The sequence below is a fragment of the Patiria miniata genome, unplaced genomic scaffold, assembly GCF_015706575.1.
Source record: "Patiria miniata isolate m_02_andy unplaced genomic scaffold, ASM1570657v1 HiC_scaffold_9, whole genome shotgun sequence".
Taxonomy (NCBI): Eukaryota; Metazoa; Echinodermata; class Asteroidea; order Valvatida; family Asterinidae; genus Patiria; species Patiria miniata.
In genome coordinates, this window is record NW_024037076.1 from 6,448,764 (window position 1) to 6,469,622 (window position 20,859).

The 20,859-nt window shown below is 40.3% G+C and overlaps 1 protein-coding gene across 1 annotated transcript in view; it reads left to right on the forward strand.

Annotated features, from left to right (window-relative positions):
- The window catches only part of LOC119720385 (collagen alpha-1(I) chain-like), a 58,250-nt gene that overhangs the window by 24,747 nt on the left and 12,644 nt on the right, over nt 1–20,859 (forward strand). The window contains exons 17-34 of the mRNA XM_038190048.1: nt 206–313; nt 684–737; nt 1,185–1,283; nt 2,446–2,496; nt 3,062–3,214; nt 8,878–8,931; nt 9,558–9,611; nt 9,959–10,102; nt 12,001–12,054; nt 12,550–12,603; nt 13,039–13,146; nt 15,629–15,847; nt 16,465–16,626; nt 17,408–17,461; nt 17,849–17,902; nt 18,401–18,508; nt 18,968–19,075; nt 19,827–19,931. Coding sequence (XP_038045976.1) covers nt 206–313; nt 684–737; nt 1,185–1,283; nt 2,446–2,496; nt 3,062–3,214; nt 8,878–8,931; nt 9,558–9,611; nt 9,959–10,102; nt 12,001–12,054; nt 12,550–12,603; nt 13,039–13,146; nt 15,629–15,847; nt 16,465–16,626; nt 17,408–17,461; nt 17,849–17,902; nt 18,401–18,508; nt 18,968–19,075; nt 19,827–19,931 — 1,743 coding nt within the window. The remainder of the gene's footprint in view (nt 1–205; nt 314–683; nt 738–1,184; nt 1,284–2,445; nt 2,497–3,061; nt 3,215–8,877; nt 8,932–9,557; nt 9,612–9,958; nt 10,103–12,000; nt 12,055–12,549; nt 12,604–13,038; nt 13,147–15,628; nt 15,848–16,464; nt 16,627–17,407; nt 17,462–17,848; nt 17,903–18,400; nt 18,509–18,967; nt 19,076–19,826; nt 19,932–20,859) is intronic.

A 20,859-nucleotide genomic window follows, 5' to 3' on the forward strand; every position in this document is an offset into this window, starting at 1 on the left:
ATCAGTGGTGTAAATTTAGTCCAATTTGTTGAAGGAGTGGCATGCTTGAGTTCACTATGTGACTTCATTGAGCAGGCATCCCCAGGAACATTCAAAGCTTCTGGCAAATATGGCACTCAGGATATTTATCAGCTGCCTGCAATAAATACATTTCTTTGAGAAATTTCTGCATACAATATTAAATGTTGCTGTTTTGATGTCGCAGGGTCGGCAAGGTATAGAGGGATTACTGGGCGAGCCTGGGTTTGAAGGTTACCAAGGCGACAGGGGTGAAAAGGGAGGTATTGGACGAGTAGGGCCTCCAGGCCAGAGGGTAAGTTGAGGTCCATATTCACCCAACTATGTGGTAGGCATTTTCTTTGTTTCTTCAACACAAGGTTTCATGTTGGCTTTCACCAGCTGTGGTGAACCATAATTTTTTGCCAAACTATAGTAAAAACGTAGTTCTTGTACGGACTTTCCATTTGTTGATCTTAAAAGGTGCACATTCTTCCAGGTTTGGCCAAACTTGTATTATTTAGATCATTTATTTAACTTAATTCAAATGTGTTGCAGGAAATCCACATTATTGCCTACATTTAAGTTTGTATCTACTGTTCTTACGATCTATCTAAATATCATTTGATGGTGAATGTATTTATCAAGCCCATCTCATCTTTCTCTGTGGCTGGCTTGCTTTGTAGGGAGAGCCTGGACTGGACGGGGATCCTGGTATTCATGGAGAGGTAGGGCAAAAGGTGAGACTGCTACCAAACGTCAACTTGGACCACAATTTCTGGTGTTTGTAATCAGTGCCACCCAGATAGTGTCAGCAGCACATTTATTGGTTACCTGATCCTTCAGTAATAATTACTTAAGTTAAGTTAATGATAAAAAAAAACCTCTTGCACACAAATCTTTGCCAGAAACTGAGATTGAATTATTTGTTTGCAGTTTGTTGATACACATCTGGGTGATCGATATCCTGAACATCAAAAGTATAGGAGTAAACAAGTTGCGCACGCAGGACAAATATGCCTGGCTGTTGAGGATAACAGGTTCAATCCAATTCCGTTCATACTCATTAATATTGTTCAGTGGTATCGTTAAGGATTGGGTTGTCAACAGGTTTCACAATGCAAACTAATTGCTGTCTGTGGACTTTTGAAGATGTCAGCTGTACATTGCATTTGTTATTCATGCAGGGTGATACAGGACCTGATGGCTTTCCTGGCTACCCAGGCTTCCGTGGGGATAGAGGTCAGCCTGGAATAGATGGAATACCAGGAGAAATGGGAGAGGAGGTCAGTCAAATTGGGAGGGTACTGGTTGTGGCTAGTTTGTTAGCTCTGTTAACAGGTTTTGTTTGAAGGCACATAATTAACCAGAAACGTACCTATTGATTGAATGTGACAAACCTTGCCCAGAGTGAATAAAGAACTGGTACAAAACACCCTGTGAAGTTATTACGCCTGCAACTTTACCATTCAGAAGAAAACAATCATTGAAAGTGGTTTTAAAAAGTGTGACGGCACCCGACAGGCACACTTTTTGATGTGCATTAGCAATGGAATCCAGTCACGAAACCCAAGAAATTCTCAGTTTTCTCAAAATGTATAATATCCGCTCAAGAGATTAAATGTTAGTTAATATAAAAATTCATCTTATGAACTGATTAAACGTTATGCACGCTACTTTAAGAATTTGATTAATTTTGTTGCTTCAAACAAGAAAAATGCACAAAGTGCAAATGATCCTATGTACCTTTTATGTGTGACCCAGGATCAACACATACGCACACATGACACATGCCTATGATGTGCATTCTTTGCATGTATGTCACGTAAAATCAAATGGGGGAGGGGGAGGGGGAGGTTGGACAACATCTTCACAGGGGGGTGCTGTTCAAAACCAAAATCATGGTTAATTTCAGACAATAGGTGGAGCTTTTAGATTTCCATGGGACGTTAAAATTGATAGCCAGTTGTGAAAAACAGGGTTTTCTGGGGAAAAATTACAGAAAACGTGTACGAGAACTTCATGAACAACCTGTTAATAGTGGTAACCTATAGACCTGTTTTTTTTCCGGTTGTTAAATTTCCAGTAGGGGGGGAGGGAGGGGGGACAATTTTTCATGGGTGGGCATCCCCCCCCCCCCTTTTAGGTACCTCGCTGATTGTTGGCGCTAACATTTGTGAAAGCTTATGGGCGTGTAAATTAAACCAACCTTGACACAGAAAAGGGCCAAAAAAGCAAAAACAATCAATAATTTGATCAAATTTTGCACAAAACTGTTGCAGTCAGTTTACATCATACAACAAAATTACCTGGAGAGGTTTAATGCGCCCTAGTGTTATGCACTCTGAGCAAGCTTGGAATTGCCAGCACAAATTCTCTTTCAAATTGTGTGATAAAGGAAATTTTTCATTGTTGTGATGGAAATCTGTTACTATTTTTTTCATACAGGGAGAACCTGGGCCACTTGGTCCACCTGGAAACAATGGCACTGAAGTAAAGGTATGGGTATTTTATTCTTCCTTACATTTCCCTATATTCACAGTCAATAACTACTGGTTCACAATAAAAAGGGGAAATACACATGACCACAAGAAAAACAATGAGGAATATTTTGAAAAATGATGATAATAAATCTACAAAATTTTTAAAAGATATGAGATTTAGATAATTTGCCAGATTAAGACCTGGAATTGTTAAAGATAAATATCTTGAGAACCAAAAGTCTTTGAAAATAAACTTGCTTGCCTGTATTGTGACATAAGGTGATACTTAATACCCATCTATGGGGACAGATATTTATTGATAACGTGACCTCAGCAGGCTTGGATGTTGACTGGACAAGACACTTAGTCCAGTAAGATGGAACACCCACACCCTGCACGAACTTTTCAGCGGGTATCTTATTACACGTGCGTGTCGTACAGAATGGTGCGAACTTCTTAGAATGTTGCCATGGATCTACCAATCAGGATTGAGGATTCAAGTTTATCTGACAATAAAACATAATAATTGATTTCCTGGTGAATTCCTTATTAATTTCTATGTTCATTTGTTGATTTGTTAGGGCCCCCAGGGTCAACCAGGCCCAATAGGTGCCCCTGGACCCCCAGGTCACCCAGGTTATGATGGCTCACCAGGACCTAGGGGACCACCTGGTCTCCCAGGTGAGCCTGGATTTGATGGTTACTCTGGCAGAAATGGAACTAAAGGACGCACAGTAAGTGAAACTTTTTTCTTTTTCCAAACTGTATGAAAATGATGGATCACCTTTTGTTTAATAATTTGTATTTTTCCTAACAAGAGGATTTGCGAACATAATCCTCTGCTTGCACCTTTAATCACATTTGATTACCCAACCTATCATAGTCACTTAATCTCTTATGTCCGCCCACTCTACATTTCACTGGGACATAACCGGCAAAGACTCAGTCATGCTTACAACCCATACTAAGCCATACAAGTCACCAGAGAAGAAGTGTCACTGAATGGGATAGTGCCATCCCTTTTCCAAACTTCTATGTTATACTCCTTGCCCCACCCCGGGGTATTGTGGGTCGATGGCCATCAAAAACTGCCCGAGAATACCGTCTTGATTAACAAGCGAGGTATCTTCAGGTTGCTTCTCTCTCTGTTTCTCAGTACTTCGAGTACATCCACAGACTTGTAACAATCAGTCTGCCACACACGAGACACAATATCTCACGTTCCACCACATGTACACTTCAATTCGGAAAACCAACAACCATATTTCCGCATACGGAAAACATTATCTTGATTTGTTATAACAACAAAAAAACCGCTATGCTAGCAGAAGCATTAGCACTTGATAAATGGACATACAAATTATCCGCAGACGGATAAACTATACCCATTTTACACCAAACAACACAAAACAAGACAAAAACCCACAAACTTAACCCCAAAACAAAGGGTTCAAAACAGCATTGGCCTCCCCAAAAAATCATAAATCAATCTCAACATTGAATGGTACAAACAAAATAAACAACCCACATTTGGGAAAGAAAAAGTACCATCTCCACATAAATATGCACTCGTATTAACAAAATAAAGAAACAAAACAACGAAACACAACGTGTTTTTCCGATACCGCACACGGTAGGAAGATAGTTTCTTACTCAAACAACTACCAAATGAAAGAGATTAACAATGTCTTAAAGCCTACACAAGTTTCAACTATTTTCTGACCAAGAAAATAACCAAAATACGGCTTTTAAAACTAAAAACAAACACACTACTGGCCCGAAATCCCACTACGAATCCAAAACCCTCACAAGGTTTTCCGCGCCACTGCACCCACACGCCCATTGGACAATACAGTGACCAATCACAACACACATATGGTACCATTCACTACCGCCACGGCTCAATGCGCCATCTCACGCACGCAAACCGTGCATATAAACCCTGAGAGAAAACCAACGAACCATCACTTCTCAAAATGTCGAAACTAAGCAAATCCAAGAGCAGCAAGAAGAACAAGTCCAGCCAGCCGCCTCCATCACCTTCCAGCTCCATGTCATCGGGTATTCCTTGCGGACAACAGTCTCCTACCAGCATCTCAAGCGACGACGAATCACTACTCCTGTCCTGTGAATTAGACTCCGGCCCCTCCACATCAAGAATCACACCAACCACCGTCTCACACAAACTCTCCGAGGAAAGATTCAAACTGGTGAAACTCTTGTCAGAAAACGTCAACAAATTGACATCTGCCAAGAGTCACATCACCCGCCAAATACGGCTCCTTTCCCGGTCTATCGAGACTAGCACCCCACCACCTTACATCGAGGTAAACCTACGGCCACCACGTCCTCACAGATCTCTGAAATTTCAGAGTGCATTCCAGGATCGCTGGAGCAATCTCCAGAAGAGAACGTCGTTGCTCTTTACAAGAGTAACATTGGAGGAATACCAACACCAACTTCACTACACCGAGGCACAGCTGACCAACGCCCGACGTTCTGCACAAGAACAGCTTGCTGACTTCGAAGGACAAGACCACACCACCGCTCAACAGCTGCTAAGTTTCTTCACCAGGCCTCATCAACCAACCAGAGGCACGAAAAGAAAACGACAATATTAGTCGATCTCTGACTACAAAACCAAACGGTCCTTTTCAGGACCAACACAACCTCTCAAAAGAGAAATATCCATCAGCTTGCCTTTATTATTATTATTATTATAATAAATAAATTGGAATATAACCCACCCCATCTTACCTTATTCGTTATATTCAAACCACAAACTCCTCAACTACCATGGCAAGAACGAAACTCAACCATAAAACCAAGAGATCTCTAAGTCAACTGAAGTCCAACAATTTCTCTAACCAATGCAAATCGAAAAACCAACGAGCCAACTCCAATCATTTGCGTTCATTAGCAGAACAATGCCAATCGTTCATTACCAACCTATCCAAAGCAACACTATCGCAAACCGAAATAATTGCTTTAGGAAAAGGTTTAAACTTCGTACCCACTCCTGCTAAACCAAACCGCAAATCACTTGTAAGTGACATAAATACCTTCAACCGAAGACTAAGAATCGCTTTTCTAATGCGTAACAAACGCTCCAAAAACCATCCCTTCAAACCACCATCAAAATGGCAACCAAAATCATCCCCTAGTGCAACACTAGAAGAATATTTGGAAGCCACAAAATTCGAACTGGCCCACATCAGGCTAAGAAATTGGCAGAAAAACATGACCACGCAAGAACTATCCGCCATAAACAAACTCAAAAACAATCCTGACATCGTACTCAAACCATATGACAGAGGCAGAGGCATTTGCATTATGAACCGTTCAGACTATCTACAAGTGGGTTACCACCACCTTGAGTCCCATCACTATACCTAACTGGACCAAGACATTACCCCACAAACCATCACGATGGTTCACAACACACTAATAGAAATGAGAAACAACAACACATCGACAACGATAGTCTGAAATACCTCGACCCACTTCCACAAAAATGTCAATGTCCCACCAGGTATTTTCTCCCCAAAATACACAAAACCCCACCACCGGGAGAACCTTTTGTTGGACGACCAATCATAAGTGGATGCACAAGCCCTATGGCCAAAATCTCAGAATACATAGACTACTTCCTTCTTCCCATAGTAACCGCACAACCCACATATGTCCGCGACACAGCAGACATCTTGCGCAAACTGGAAGAAAGAAAATTTCCACAAGATGTTCTAATAACAAGCATAGATGTTGTTTCAATGTACACAAATGTCCGACAAACGGAAGCGATCGAATGCGTTTGCAATGCCCTCGACAATACAAACCTTAGCTATCCTATCACAAAACCACCCTCAACTTACATCCAAAAACTTCTGGAACTCATCCTTGGCCCCAACTGTTTCCAATTCAGAAATAAGTTCTTTCTCCAGAAAATTGGTTGTGCAATGGGTTCCACATCGAGCCCTGAAATTTGTGACATCACCCTACACGACTTCGAAAACAAAATAATCCAAAAAGCGGATAATATCCTCACATGGTGGCGCTATAGAGACGACATACTGGTCATCTACAACGGAACTCTGAACGAATTCCAAAATCTTGTTACGGAGATAAACAAGATGCACCCAACCCTGAAATTCACATATGAAGCCTCTGAATCATCAATCAATTACCTTGACTTAACCATATTCAAAGGAGACCGTTTCCGTAAAACAGGAATCCTAGACACCAAAGTCTACACAAAACCAACGGAAACCTTCCAATATCTCCACAAAACATCATCCCACCCACCTCATACTTTCAAAGCGTTCATATACGGAGAAACACTCCGTTACGCTAGAAACACCAACAACGCGGATGACTTCCACAAGAGAGTCAAAACATTCTCAGAGAAACTAACCACAAGAGGATACAATCCCACTGAAATCCAAGCAGTGACATCCAAAGTCTCACATGCCGATCGAACGAGACTGATACACAACACGAAGGATGGAGAAAAAACAAAACAAACTCCACTTGTCTTCACAACCACCTACAACCCAGCCATAAATCACGGTGACATACATCGAGCAATAAACAAACACTGGAACCTAATCCAAGGCAATCAAATACTTTCGGAACTTTTTCCGAAACCTCCATTCATTGCCTTCAGAAAAGCCCAAAACATTCGGGAGAAATTGATAAGAGCTAAACTGCCACAGTTAACCCAAGAGCTCAAACCACTCCTAACAGAACAACATACTGCTCTCCTTACTGGAAGAACAATTTGAAACCGACTAAAGTCACATGGCTCAAACCAAACTTACATGATTGGAATAAACCCAATCCCAACCACAACTATTCCGCGAGTCAGCCTCGATTCTTTTTGAATCACCTATTTGCAACTGAAGAGTGCCCAACAGCAAGGCACGAAAGCATGCTATTGCTAACAAGAGGATTTGCGAACATAATCCTCTGCTCGCACCTTTAATCACATTTGATTACCCAACCTATCATAGTCACTTAATCTCTTATGTCCGCCCACTCTACATTTCACTGGGACATAACCGGCAAAGACTCAGTCATGCTTACAACCCATACTAAGCCATACAAGTCACCAGAGAAGAAGTGTCACTGAATGGGATAGTGCCATCCCTTTTCCAAAAAAAAAATAAAAAATATTGCTAACAAGAGGATTTGCGAACATAATCCTCTGCTCGCACCTTTAATCACATTTGATTACCCAACCTATCATAGTCACTTAATCTCTTATGTCCGCTCACTCTACAATTCACTGGGACATAACCGGCAAAGACTCAGTCATGCTTACAACCCATACTAAGCCATACAAGTCACCAGAGAAGAAGTGTCACTGAATGGGATAGTGCCATCCCTTTTCCAAACTATATTAACAGCGATTTTTTTTGAAATTTACAACATATTTTCTTACCTTGATGCACACATTATACTTTTTGGGGAATTTCTGCACAAATAGGGAACAAAACCTTGCCTATCGTAGCAGTTTGCTGCTAAGGTTTTATCCATGTACTGGCTGTCATCTATCTATAATTCCAGGAATCAATTACCTCCAGAACCAGGCACTTTATGAAGTTTAAAATCGGCAGGTGTATTGCTCAGAACCCCAGAATGTGAAGTGTCAAGTTTGAAGTTTAAAAAAACCCCAGTATTTTCATAGGCCTAGACCATACAAACGTGTATATAGACCAGACACGACCAGACCAGACACTGCTGCACATTTTGAACGGGTACTGCACTCTCTGCCGCGCCACGGGTACGGGTAGTCAATGTAATAGACCCTGGTGAAACCGGAGTTGGTGCTCTGTGGAGAACGGGTGATACTCCGGGCTAACACACATGGAAATGGTGGTTGGGTATGGGCTCGACCATTTCTTGAAGGGGGAAGATCACGAAACGGTGAGGTGGTCTCGACCATATTTTTGAAGGGGATGATCGCGCAACAGTGAGGTGTAGATATGGCGCGTTGTTATACTGGCACTGCACTCTATACTGCCATACTGCATATACGGGCAATTTTCCCGTTCCAAACAGGCACATTTTGAACGAGCACTGCACTAGTGTATTTAATCAAGAAAGAAACTCAAACAGACAGTCAACAGGCTCGATGTTGCAGCAGCTCCAGTATCTTTGACTGCAGTTCAACTACTAGCTCATCACAGCCATATGGGAGGGTTTTGCAGAAACTGGGTCAAACCCACACAACACCTGCGCTGGTTTTGACCAACCAAAACCAGATCAGACCGCGAGAGAAGAAACAAATTCACACACAAAAATAAGTTGTATCTGCAACAATGATTCCTGGCTAAGCCAACAAATGTGAGGGTTGTTTGACATGGAGTAATTTTTCGATGACCTTTTTTTGTTGCAGGGAAGAGCAGGAACCCCAGGTTATCCTGGTGGTGCTGGTATGCCTGGAGGTGAGGTAAGAGAAATCTCAACAGATTGACCCTAATGCACCTACTGTGGAATTACTGACAAAAACATCAGCTTTGACAATTGTTAACAATCCCTAGCCAAGGGTTGGAACAGATACTGCCTCTTACCTTTCAGTTCTTGGCCGCAATGACACATCTTATTGATATTCTGTATGCTTGTGAACACATTCCTGGTTAGTACAACTGTATACATTTAACTGCAGTCATGCAAAGCTTTTGCAAATTTAATCACAAATGAATCACAGTGTGGCCTGTGATTGTGCATTTTTTGCTGTTCATTGTCATAGGAAACAAGTATGCCACAGTGCATAAAAAAGTGAGGTTTCACATCAACAGTAGGTCCATATTATTTGTTAAAAATGAAACAAGAAAGAGGGCGTGATTTTTCAACACTTGCATTGTCTTTCTCGAAGGAAAAATGACAGGGGAACAGAAAATAACATGTAAGGGACCAATATTTAATGTTAAAAAATGTAAAGAAAAAGGTGATAGCACAGTTAAGCAAAGTTTTTGTAACATGAATCAAAACTTACCTGTTAATTGTCAATGTCAGTGAGGTCTATGTTTAAATGGACTACAAACTTAATTGCATTTGTGTTCTTTTGTTGTTTAGGGGCAAAAAGGAGAACCAGGGAATCCAGGGCTGGCAGGTGCTCCTGGAACTTCAGTGAGTAGAATCGTATAGATTTCAAAAAGGTTAAGGTGACATCTTTGAAATTGAAAAGCATTGAACAGTTTAAACTGTCAGCATTTGCCTTAAAATGTCATTGAACCAATGAAAATTCCAATTAGCAATGCTCCTCATGTCAGCGCAGATTCTGTCAAGAATATAGGACTGTGCTTTTATGATAAGTGCAGAATCTGGCTGCCCAAAAATCATCACAAGCAAGTAACATGAAACCCACTGGATAGGCGATGGACAAACCCTAACCAATAGGCCACACTCCCTCACAGTATATTAGTGCCATGGAATTGGGCTTGATCAACAACAACTTCTACTGGTTGAATTCACAGGGAGAGAGAGGAAGTCAAGGTATCAAAGGTGAACCAGGAGAGCCAGGCCTGCCAGGTGACAATGCTCTAGATGGGTATGCTGGGGATGATGGACTCATAGGAATCGAGGGCCCAAAGGGGCTTCAAGGTGAACCTGGAATGCCGGTGAGTAGGCAGTCCAGGCATAGATGCAGGAAAGTAGGCAGGTTATACTCAGACGACTATGAAATAAACCAAGAAAAACTATCGTATGAATTTCTGCCACAGCTGTTTATATTTAATCAGAAGGTTTTGTGCTGGATACCAAGTTAACAGGCAAACCAGACACAATGAACAAAACCAGTGGGGCATACCGCACCCCCAGTATGGGTACTCAGACCCAACCCCTGACCCAACGTAATGAGTCCAGTCCACAGCTGTGACAAAGTGATGAGTCCCGGTGTATAAAACAAACTTTGTTTTACCGAAGACTCATGTTTGTGCAGTACCTTATTGGATTAGTTTCCCTATATGCATATTTTCATTTGCATGTCAATTTCATCACCTTATAATACGATGACCTAATTGCCGCGTGTTTGCCCTTTATTACTAAATCATGCCACCGACATGCATACGTGACCTGCACGCGTAAGTGACTTCGCGATGTCAATTAATACATACAGACGTGCTGTAAATAGTACATAGCTGTGTTGTTATTTTTACTGATCAATATTTGCAATGGCTAGTAATAAAGCACAGCGAATTACAACTGACGAAAACATTGCCGCTGCGTATAAGGTATTTTATCATATATTCATAAATACCTAAGACCGTTTACGCATTCCTATTGGTCGAGAGCCCGTCACGTGGCCGGTCTTAAACGGATGATAAAGACATTGCAAGCTGGTCTTAAACACTTTTCCAGTGTCACATGAAATTTGGACTCCCATGAAATCCGGTGCCTTTTACGTTTCATTGGTTGAACGTTCAAATTCCCCACGTATGCATGCGCAATACTACCAGTGAATCATTATTTCATAGTCCGATATTCACCCTACACCAGCCCAGCTGCGTTTTGCGCGACATCGCGCAGTACGCGCGACCATGGAGGTGGAATGTGCGACGCGCATGCAGTTGTGCAGGGGCATTCCATATGATAGTCAGAGGGGTGTTTCGTAAAACATGAAGTAAAATTGTTGAACAAAATGGTTGGCAACGTCTAGTTTTAGACTTGTTTTGATTTTTGGACTGTAAAGATTTGGTTTTTTGACCCAAAAGGTATTTATGAATGGGAATAAATATGTGTTCCGTCGGTATTAAACACTCTATTTAAAACCGGTGTGAGTCTGGATGGGTGATCAGACTCACACCGGTTTTAAACAGAGTGTTATAATACCTCCAAAACACACATTTATTCCTTTAATTATGATAAAAGTGATTATTCTAAAAAGGATGTGAATGTGGTAAATAAATGCTGGTTCAAACTTGACAAAAAAGTGATGTTGAACGTGAATGTGTTACATCATGACAAGTTTGCAAAGGTTGGACCCATTCCTGTTCCAGCAAGTTTTGCTGTAAATGTTTCATGACAAGGAATTCGCTTTGTATTCTCTTGTAGTATACACCTGCCTTTTAACTGACATTCATAAATACCTGAGACAGTTTACAGATTAAAAAAAATAATAATTCAAATTATTTAATTGAAAAATGCTTGCAAAGACAATCCCAAGTTTGTATCAAAAATGATTAATAGTGTACATAATTTTCAGCTTCAAGCACAATTTGTACTAGTACTCGTACCCGTATTCCGAAATACAAGTACTCGTAATCGGAATACAAGTACTCGTACTCGAAAGTACAAGAACTTGTACTCAGAGACCTGTACTTGTACTCGGAAGTACTCGTACTCGTACTCGGCAACCTAAGTACTCCAGTACTCAGTTCTCGGATAAAGTCCTCGACAAAAAGTCCTCAACTACAACACTGGTTTCAAAACCATTTTGTTATGTTTAAAAAAATTCTTTCTAGTCTTGCACGATTGTATTAAAATATTTCATTTATATTTATTTGTTGTATTACAACAGGGCCCAAACGGACCTGCTGGTGTTGCAGGTGACCCAGGAAAAAGGGGAATACCGGTGAGATTATATATGTCTGGTTTTGAAAATAAGACTACTTAAGATATATATATTCTGTGAATTGAAAATAATGTAATTCTACAAATGTAATATGCAAAGGGACTTTGGGGTTGTTTGCTTTATAGGTTTTTAAAAAGCATGTTACAATGGAAAAATGCAGGATTTGTTATCGTCTTTTCAAAAAGAAAATGTATATGCTCATATTTTTGTAAAATTAGATTTGTTGGTTTCATAGTATATTTTCAAAATCATAGAATCATATGGACAGATGGAAAAGATGTGATCATTTTTGTCTTTAAAAGGCTTTGAAACTTTACTTAGAAACTTTAGATTACCCGAAAACCAAAGAGTTATTTTATTCATGCAAACTAGTTTGTAATATATTGAAAGGGCTATTAAATATCTAGTACATAATTTCTGTCCTTATGCCTTGTGAGTTGCATCTTGTAGTTTATGTTACATCTTGTAATTTGTTGAATAATGTTGTTTATTCAGGGTGATAGGGGTCCAAAAGGCGATAAGGGAGAGCAAGGAAAGCGAGGACTTCGGGTGAGTTTTAGGTAAATTTTCCAAATAAAATAACTCTAAAATAACCTAAAACTAAATAAAACAAGACGTGATTCCAACGAAAGTTCCAAAGTTTTCTGGTTACCATTCAATCTTGGTAGTGCTCTTCAGTTCAGAAACTCACATGCGCCAACTCCCTTTCTGTTAATTACTATGCTTAAATTAACATGCATTTCACATTTAAAAATCATGACCTTTTACTGTATCTTTTACTTTTGGGGAATTAAAAAAAAGGGAAACATTTGGGGGCCCCCCTTCTTGTTTATGGGTTTGGGCAAAAGTAAAATATTCCTGATGTTTATTAAACACTTAATTTTTAACCATGCACATTTTCTTTAAATAGCTGTTAGTATCCACCCCTGTTCCTTTCCTTTAGAGACATTACAGCTATGCCAGTGACTTGGTTTTTTCTTTCAGGGTGAGGTTGGTAGGCCAGGAGCCAGTGGGGCGAGAGGTCCTAAGGGACCCAAAGGAGACTTTGGAGGCGGTGGCGGGCTAGGAATACTCGGCAGAGGTGGAAGGAGGGTAGGATGTCCGTTTTTCTGTGGTTGAATTAGAGAATGAGATTGATTATTGTAAAAATAGGACCACATTCAACATGATCCACAGGCACATTTTACGTGGGTTTTGTATGATTGTATCAAGACAACTATTTTCAACAGAGATGGCCAGTTTTTCGGCTATTGCCAAATTTCTGGCTTTTTCATGTTTTGAAAAAGTAAAAATCCGGCATTCCATCCCTTTGCAGGCCTGAAAAATAAAAAGACGTAAAAAAATTGCTGCATGTTGTCGTTCAGCCAATAGAAAAATCTGTTTCGAGTAGTTTGATCTTCGCTCATGAGCCATTAAGAAAATGGTTATGCGCACGATCAAACGTAAGTTTTCTGCATGGACATACAGGGTGAGTAAAAAAAGCGGAACCCAAACCCCCAAAATTATATTTCATATTTAAAAAATATGTAGCACCAAACATAATAATGACAGGAAAGCCCATTTCATAAGCTACTGTTAGATGAAAAAACTACTGAAATTGCTCAATTCGTTCAAAGAATATCACCATTTAAATGCAATGACCCTAAAACCTCTTTCGTCCAAAAATGCAATTTCAAGAATCGTCGTCACAATTGTCTTCAAACATCACCAGCGATAAAACCTCAGTTTAAAAGTTAAAAATATTCAACAAAGTCCTTTTGAAGGCCCGTCTTTTTAAAAAGTAGATTTTATTAGTCATATTGTTTGCCTAAGCAGGGTTGTTAATAAAGATATTGTGTACTACAGTTGTTGAAACAAGTATTCTGTGTCATTTTCTTTGTTGTTCCAAACAATCAGAATACACAGTCAACTTTCTTTTTTTTTCTTTTTTTTACGAAACAAGTTTTAGGGTCATTGCGTTTAAAATGGTGATATCCTTTGAACGGATTGAGCAATTTCAGTAATTTTTTTCATCTTAAAGTAGCTTCTGAAATTGGCTTTCCAGTCATTATGTTTGGTGCTACATATTTTTTTAAATATGAAATATATTTTGGGGGTTTCGGTTCGGGTTTTTTTTTACTCACCCTGTACCACATTCACATGACATGTGTACAGTGAATGAGAGTGCTGATATGCGAGTCCAGGGTCATTGCGTATGTTCAATGGCAAACGTCATGCTAGCAAATACAAAAACGTATGTATTGTACATTCTATATAGACATACACATGTTATTGTGATGTATATCTGGTGTATTGCAGTTGTTTCAAATTTTCAGGCCTTGGAGCGAAATCCCACTGGCATCCATGTAAAGTCGGACTCCCTATTATCGCGGCATCCCTATTATTGCGGCATGGGAAATTTCTCTTTTTACGGTGCCAAAACTCCTTCAAGTGGCATTTTTTTCCCAGTTCACCAGTCATTAAGGACTTTTTGCCAAGTTGTATAAAAAGGACGATTAAAAAATGTTGTGTTTTTCGGGACTTTTAGCGATTTTTAATAAATAATAACGTTTTCCAAAACTTGCAAATTTTCCCTCACCGTGTCTGCTAAAAGGTACCCTCTATATTTTAACTTAAATCTTTAATTGCCTGGTTCCCATTCTTCAGCTGCAAATGTAAAATGAAGTCGAAGGACTATATTTGCACCACGAAATCGTAAAAACTTTTATGGGATCAAAATAAGCACAGCGCGTTAGCGAAAATAAAACAGCACATCGTGTAAAGTGAATGGCGCCCCCAATCTCCAAACAGTAGACTTGCCTCAGTGAGTTGTGTTCTCCTTTCGGGGGAAGGGCAGGGTCTTAGAAATCATCCTGCAGATATAATAGTCTTTAATCAACTTGAACTTACAGGGAAAATATCAGACTTTATTCAGGTTTTTTGGGGGGCAAACATTAACTATGAATAAAAAAGTTGAGATCATTATAAAAACCACTTCACGCATACCGCGATAATAGGGAGTCCACCTCCATTCGCACACTCCGAGCATATCTATTTTCACAGGCATCGTACACGGAATAAACCACACCACCGTTGGAATTTTTTATAACAATTTGAAAAGGAAGAGTTATACTACACAAAGACAGGACAATTCGGGAAGGTTAGTGGGGAATCTCTATTCCGAACGAGAAATGTGATAAGTACCGCAATAATATGGCAACCCATCCTATAACAATTTGATACGTATAAAAAAAACCCTCTAGGTCGCAATGTTACTGTCCACTTCCAACATGATGTAAATCATGAGAAGCTTGAGAAATCAGTCGGTTGGCTGTTTTAACTTTTCTTTCAGTACTATTCTCTTTCAGTTCTGATCTGGGATGGATTATGCACGGGACACTCTTAGGCTTAAGGCTCGGGTCTCAGGAAAAATCAAGGGTCTGCAAAACGTTTGAGGGTCTATAATTAACAAAGGCACCATGTGCCACACTGCAGTGTTGGTTCCATATTCCTCTTTACAAGTCATATTTTTCTCTTCGATTTTGCAACTGTCATGACTGAGGTCACTTTTTTTCCACAATTTGACCCATACTAGGGGCGATATGGCGGTCGAGGTACCTATGGCCCAAGGGGTGAGCAAGGGGAGAAGGGAGAGCAAGGCCCCAAGGGAGAGGAGAGTCCCATGGGTGAGCGAGGCATCGCTGGAGCCCCCGGACCCCAGGGGGAAATAGGGATCCCTGGCGCGAGGGGTCCGGTGGGAAGGAAAGGAATACCGGGCCCCCAGGGACCCCAGTATGGTGGCCTGGGTGAAAAGGTGCGTTCATTTGGCTTCAGTTTTTCGTCACGTAGACCTTGTCTTCATGTAAAATTGTAGATTGAACATTAAATTAGCTGGTAATAATGAAGACGTGAAATCAAGTTTGTATTCGGCCGGTTTTTTTTTTCGCTCGCCGCACACCATGTCGCATACTGTCCCATGGTATGTGTAGCATGTGGTATGACACTTACATGCGAGGATGGTTTGTGCATCCTCGACCCAAATATGTGTGTACGTCAACTCCAATTACCGACTTGAATAACTGGTTTTTGGATATTACACAAACTTTGGCAAATGCTACCAGATTTGGATGGAGTTATTACAGCTGATTCAAAGATGAGCACAGCAAAACTACAGGCATAATTTACCAGTCAATCAATGGGTCAAGAGAATTTATGTTTGGGCCATGCTCTCAAAACTTGTACCATGAGTAGTTTTCAGCTAGTCAATTCTTCTGTTCGCTGTCTAAAGACCATTTCATACCTCACGCAAATGTGAAGCAAATTTGATGTCAGGAAATATTTGCTGCAAAATGTTCAACACTTGAATTGGCCTTTACACCAGAAAAATAATAATGGTTTCAAGTTGGTCTCGCTTCTTTTGCCTTTGTGAAGGGTAGGAAAGGTATAGAAGGTGTGGTAGGTGTACCTGGTCCCCAGGGTGCGCCGGGTGAAATGGGTCCCCCGGGTGTCAAGGGCAGTAAAGGGGATCCTGGTATTGATGGGGACATTGGACCACCAGGAGAGCCAGGGCCAGATGGACCGACGGGACCACTGGTAGGTGTCTCTGTGTCTCTGTTTATTTTTCTGACCAAAGAAATCATAAACTGTAGGTGAATTATCACCAGGGTAAACCAAAAAACTTGCTGTATTGCACCATGTTTAAGAACGGTTGATGGCATAGTGTGGAATACTACTGCTAGCATTTGCACTCAATCGTAGGGTTTCCAAAGTCATGGAAAAATCCTGGAAAATCCTAGAATTTTGTTATTTTACAAGGTGTCGTGGTAAATTGTTATTCCAAGAAAAAGTCATGAAAAAGTAATGGAAGCCCACACAACCATTACATGATGATGCGCAACCCATACATAATATTTGGCCATGGCAGTCTTCCAGTTTGCATTCCAATTTTTCTGTACTTCCTCTTCATGCATGTATGCTCAATACTTGTTGCATGTTCAAATGCACTGTTGCAATGATTCTGTGGTTCAACCTGGAAGGCTGAAGAAGAATGGTGTCCCTTGCCTCAGTGTCATGTCAGGCCAGTGTATTGTAAATAGGCTCCTAGGATGCCAAAACAGCATCTTAAGAGAAAAGAAGTTGTCATGGAAATCCTTAATAACTTTGTCCTTCCAAAGTCGTAGAAAAGACATAGAGTTTCATTTTGAGATTTCTGTGGGAACACTAATTGGCGGATTCAGGATTTTTCAAAGAGTCCAATTCCAGTGCTTTGTGTTGTTTACTTGAAGATGGTACTTGTACACAAGAGTCCATGTTGGCATTCTAAATACATTGAGTTGATTCACTGATCCCTGTAACTGCTCCTTGTTGTATACAGGGGTTGTCAGGTCGTAATGGCTCAGCAGGACTTGATGGACTACCTGGAGAAAAGGTCAGGAGTTGTTAAGAGTTATTAAACAAACATTCAAACTGTGTTTGATGTATGGTGTTGATGGCAATCCTACCCTGAACCGGGTAGACATCCCTGTACTAGATCACCTTCATGCCATAAGATACAAGTGCTGATCAGTGAAAAACATGAGTTCTGTAGTTTTAGGCTTGTGCACATTGATGTGCATGATAATGGCAGACACACCAGGCACATGGAAAGATACTTGCATTAGGGCCAATCACAATTTAAATGAAAGTTTGCTATGATGGTGGTTGCCACTTTCAGAAAATGTTATTAGCTCACAGCCATTTAATGCATTGGTTTATGGTTTGTGTCTTTAAACTGCTGTTATTTTTCTTTGATGTCCTATACCTGTATGCAATGCAGGGACCCAAAGGTGTAGACGGTGTATATGGTACAGCTGGTGCTGATGGAATTGTGGTAATTATTTTAATAAGATTAAATGACATGAACTTCTTCACCATGGGAGTTCCTTTATTGCCTAGAACAGAGTTACTGTGTATTGCATTGGACATTGCCTAAGCTACACTCAAGTCTTTTTTAAGACCCCAAATAACTTAATTCAAAGGTGTACAGCTGGAATCAAGCCTAAGTACGAAGGTTGTGCTGGCTTGGTACATGTAATGAGTAGGATTATGATTGTTGGGCTTAAAAGCTGAAAGCTGGTTCATACTCGGCCTGAATTTGTAGCATCATGGCAAATTTTTAAATTTTAGAAAGTTGACCACAGTTCAAATGGGGAGAATTTCCAGCGAATGTTTCGTGCCATGAAATTTGCTGCGCATTTGAATTCATTTGAAGTATGAACCTGCCTTGAGACAGGTATGCCAGAAATGCGCTAATATTTGACCAAAAGAAAGTTGACTCCAGCTGTGAATAAATGTAATACCTATGTTCTGTTTTTTGTGTTGGTTGTAGGGACTGAGGGGCATACCCGGTGAGAAGGGAGAGATGGGTGCACTAGGACCCCCAGCCCCACCGGGTTTCCCAGGCTACTTCGGAATCATGGGCCCTAAGGGAAGAGTGGTGGGTACAATATGATCAACTGTAGTCACATTTGTAGTCACAGTAGTTTCAAGTGCATTTCAACAGTTTCCAAAAGCTATACATATATATCGTCCGTGTACCTGTTTACGAGGCATCAAGTTTCTGAGGTTTGACCTTGTAGCGACGCACACACGCAGATTTGTACCACAACCAGTTGATTTGTTGTGTGAGGGGTACGTGTTCCGCCGCAAGCCCAATGAATTTGGGAACGGAAGGCTATGTCGGTGTTCTTCTCTTGCTTGAAACAAATCCTTACACTCTCGAAAACCGGTACATCAAGGATATATATGAAGTTGGATCAGCAAAGTAACATCGCTTCAGAATTGAAAAAACAATCTTAGGATTAGTCGGTATCTAACTGATTGACAATATTTCTTGCACAATAGATTGACAATAAGATGAATAATGCAAGCTTTGATTTGTTTTTCTTGGAGGCAGGGATTGCGAGGTCGGCAAAATCGCAGGGGTTTCAAGGGAGCCAAGGGAGATCGGGGCGTGAAGGGCCCTAAAGGAAGCAAGGGCAAGAAAGGATCTCGAGGCCCTGAAGTAGGTGGATTATGCACTGCTACCAGCTAGCTACTGTAAAATAACAAAACCCTTGAAACATCGCTAGTGAAAAACATAATATACAAAGTTGAGTGCTTGTATCCACCATACAGGAGATGGATGCTGCATAATTACCTGTGCTCATCAGTGCAACTGCCTTTAATCAATTTACGTGGCCAATGTTGCATAAGGTTAAATGATGACATATAGACTACATTCCCAGATTATAATTAGCTTTTGTGTGCATTTCTTTTTCTTTTGTGTTTCTGTTTCTCTTTACACTCACCATGATATTGAGTTGCGTAATGTAGTATTAAAGACACATAGGATCATTTGGGTTTATCCCAAAAGTAACGTAGTTATTATCGAAAAGTTTACTGGGATTAAAGATGGTACTGGTACCGCCCGGGGAAATTATTTCATCTGGCTTGCTGTCGTCTAGAAGAAATCAAGAACTGTAGGTGATTTTCAACGATCAGTCAATCGTTGGCAATGGAGTTATATAGATGAAATCATGTTCAGTGATCAACAGGTTGTGCCTGGTTTTTTCACTGTTTTCTCACAAAAATATAATATCCACTAAACTGAAACTTCAACAGGTTAGGTTTTGAACATTCCTCTTTGGATTTTCAGTGGTGTTTTTATTGGAAACGAACAAAATACATGAAATGTAAATGATCCTATTTGCCTTTCAAGCAAGTTGCTCATGTCATTTATGTAACATGTTTTATTTTTCTGATTCCCCTGGCAGGGTCGGGAGGGATACAAGGGAGCATTAGGGGAACCAGGCTACATCGATGATGGAGAGGATGGTATTGATGGAATCAAGGGCCCAGTTGGCATGAAAGGAGAAAAGGTAACAGTCATTTAATCAATCAGGAGGATGGGGCAGCTCTCCTTATAGCCCCACACCCCAGCCCCCTCCCAAAAAAAGGGGGAGGGGGAAGAGAAGAAGAAGCCCCAAACAAGTACTATAATTTGAAATGAGTGTCAATGAAAGTGATCAGAAGGGGTCGAAATTGCAGCTATTTACAGTGCATAGTGTACAGTGTCCCTTAGTGTCAAGTCCAATCAGCCTCGGCTACCCCCCTCCCCACCCTGTGCCACTGCTATTTATACCTGGAGTTAACAGATCAAGTCCCGTTACAGTAAAGTTCGACACAAATTTGACAATGTGACAAATCTGTCCAAAACCTGAATTTTAAGCAATTTGATATATTTTTACATTTCATGATGTTTTCTTTATAATCTATCAAATATCAAGACACAAGAACCGTTCATTAATGATGCTAATTGAACACAGAGTAACAAATATGTGGCGATTTCGTCACTTGGTCTCATTGATTTTACATGTGGGCTAACCTTTTACAGTTACGCTAGCCTTTGTGATTTGCAGTTTGATAAGGTGAGTAGTCTGCATTCTAAAATGTAAAACACATGCTAAGTATGTGTGACGAATGTGTGCATGCTCTAATCTTCCATTTTGATGAAGTGACAAATATATTTAGTAATTACTACCTCCTTAATTAAACATGTTTTTATGAAAACGGAGACAAGGTATGGATGTTTAACTATTGGGCTATCGCATCAGTTGTAAATTTCAATTTTGGGGAAAAAAACCTTGCGAAAAGACAATTTTTAAATTGACAAATTTGAAAACTTTGCTGCTTTGTTGGTACATTTCTCACTTTGTCAAAATGATGTCCATTTCTGTGCCCGTTCTGATCTTTTAAAACATGATGGAAACATCGTATCCTATTTCAATTCATTCTAGTAGTTTTATC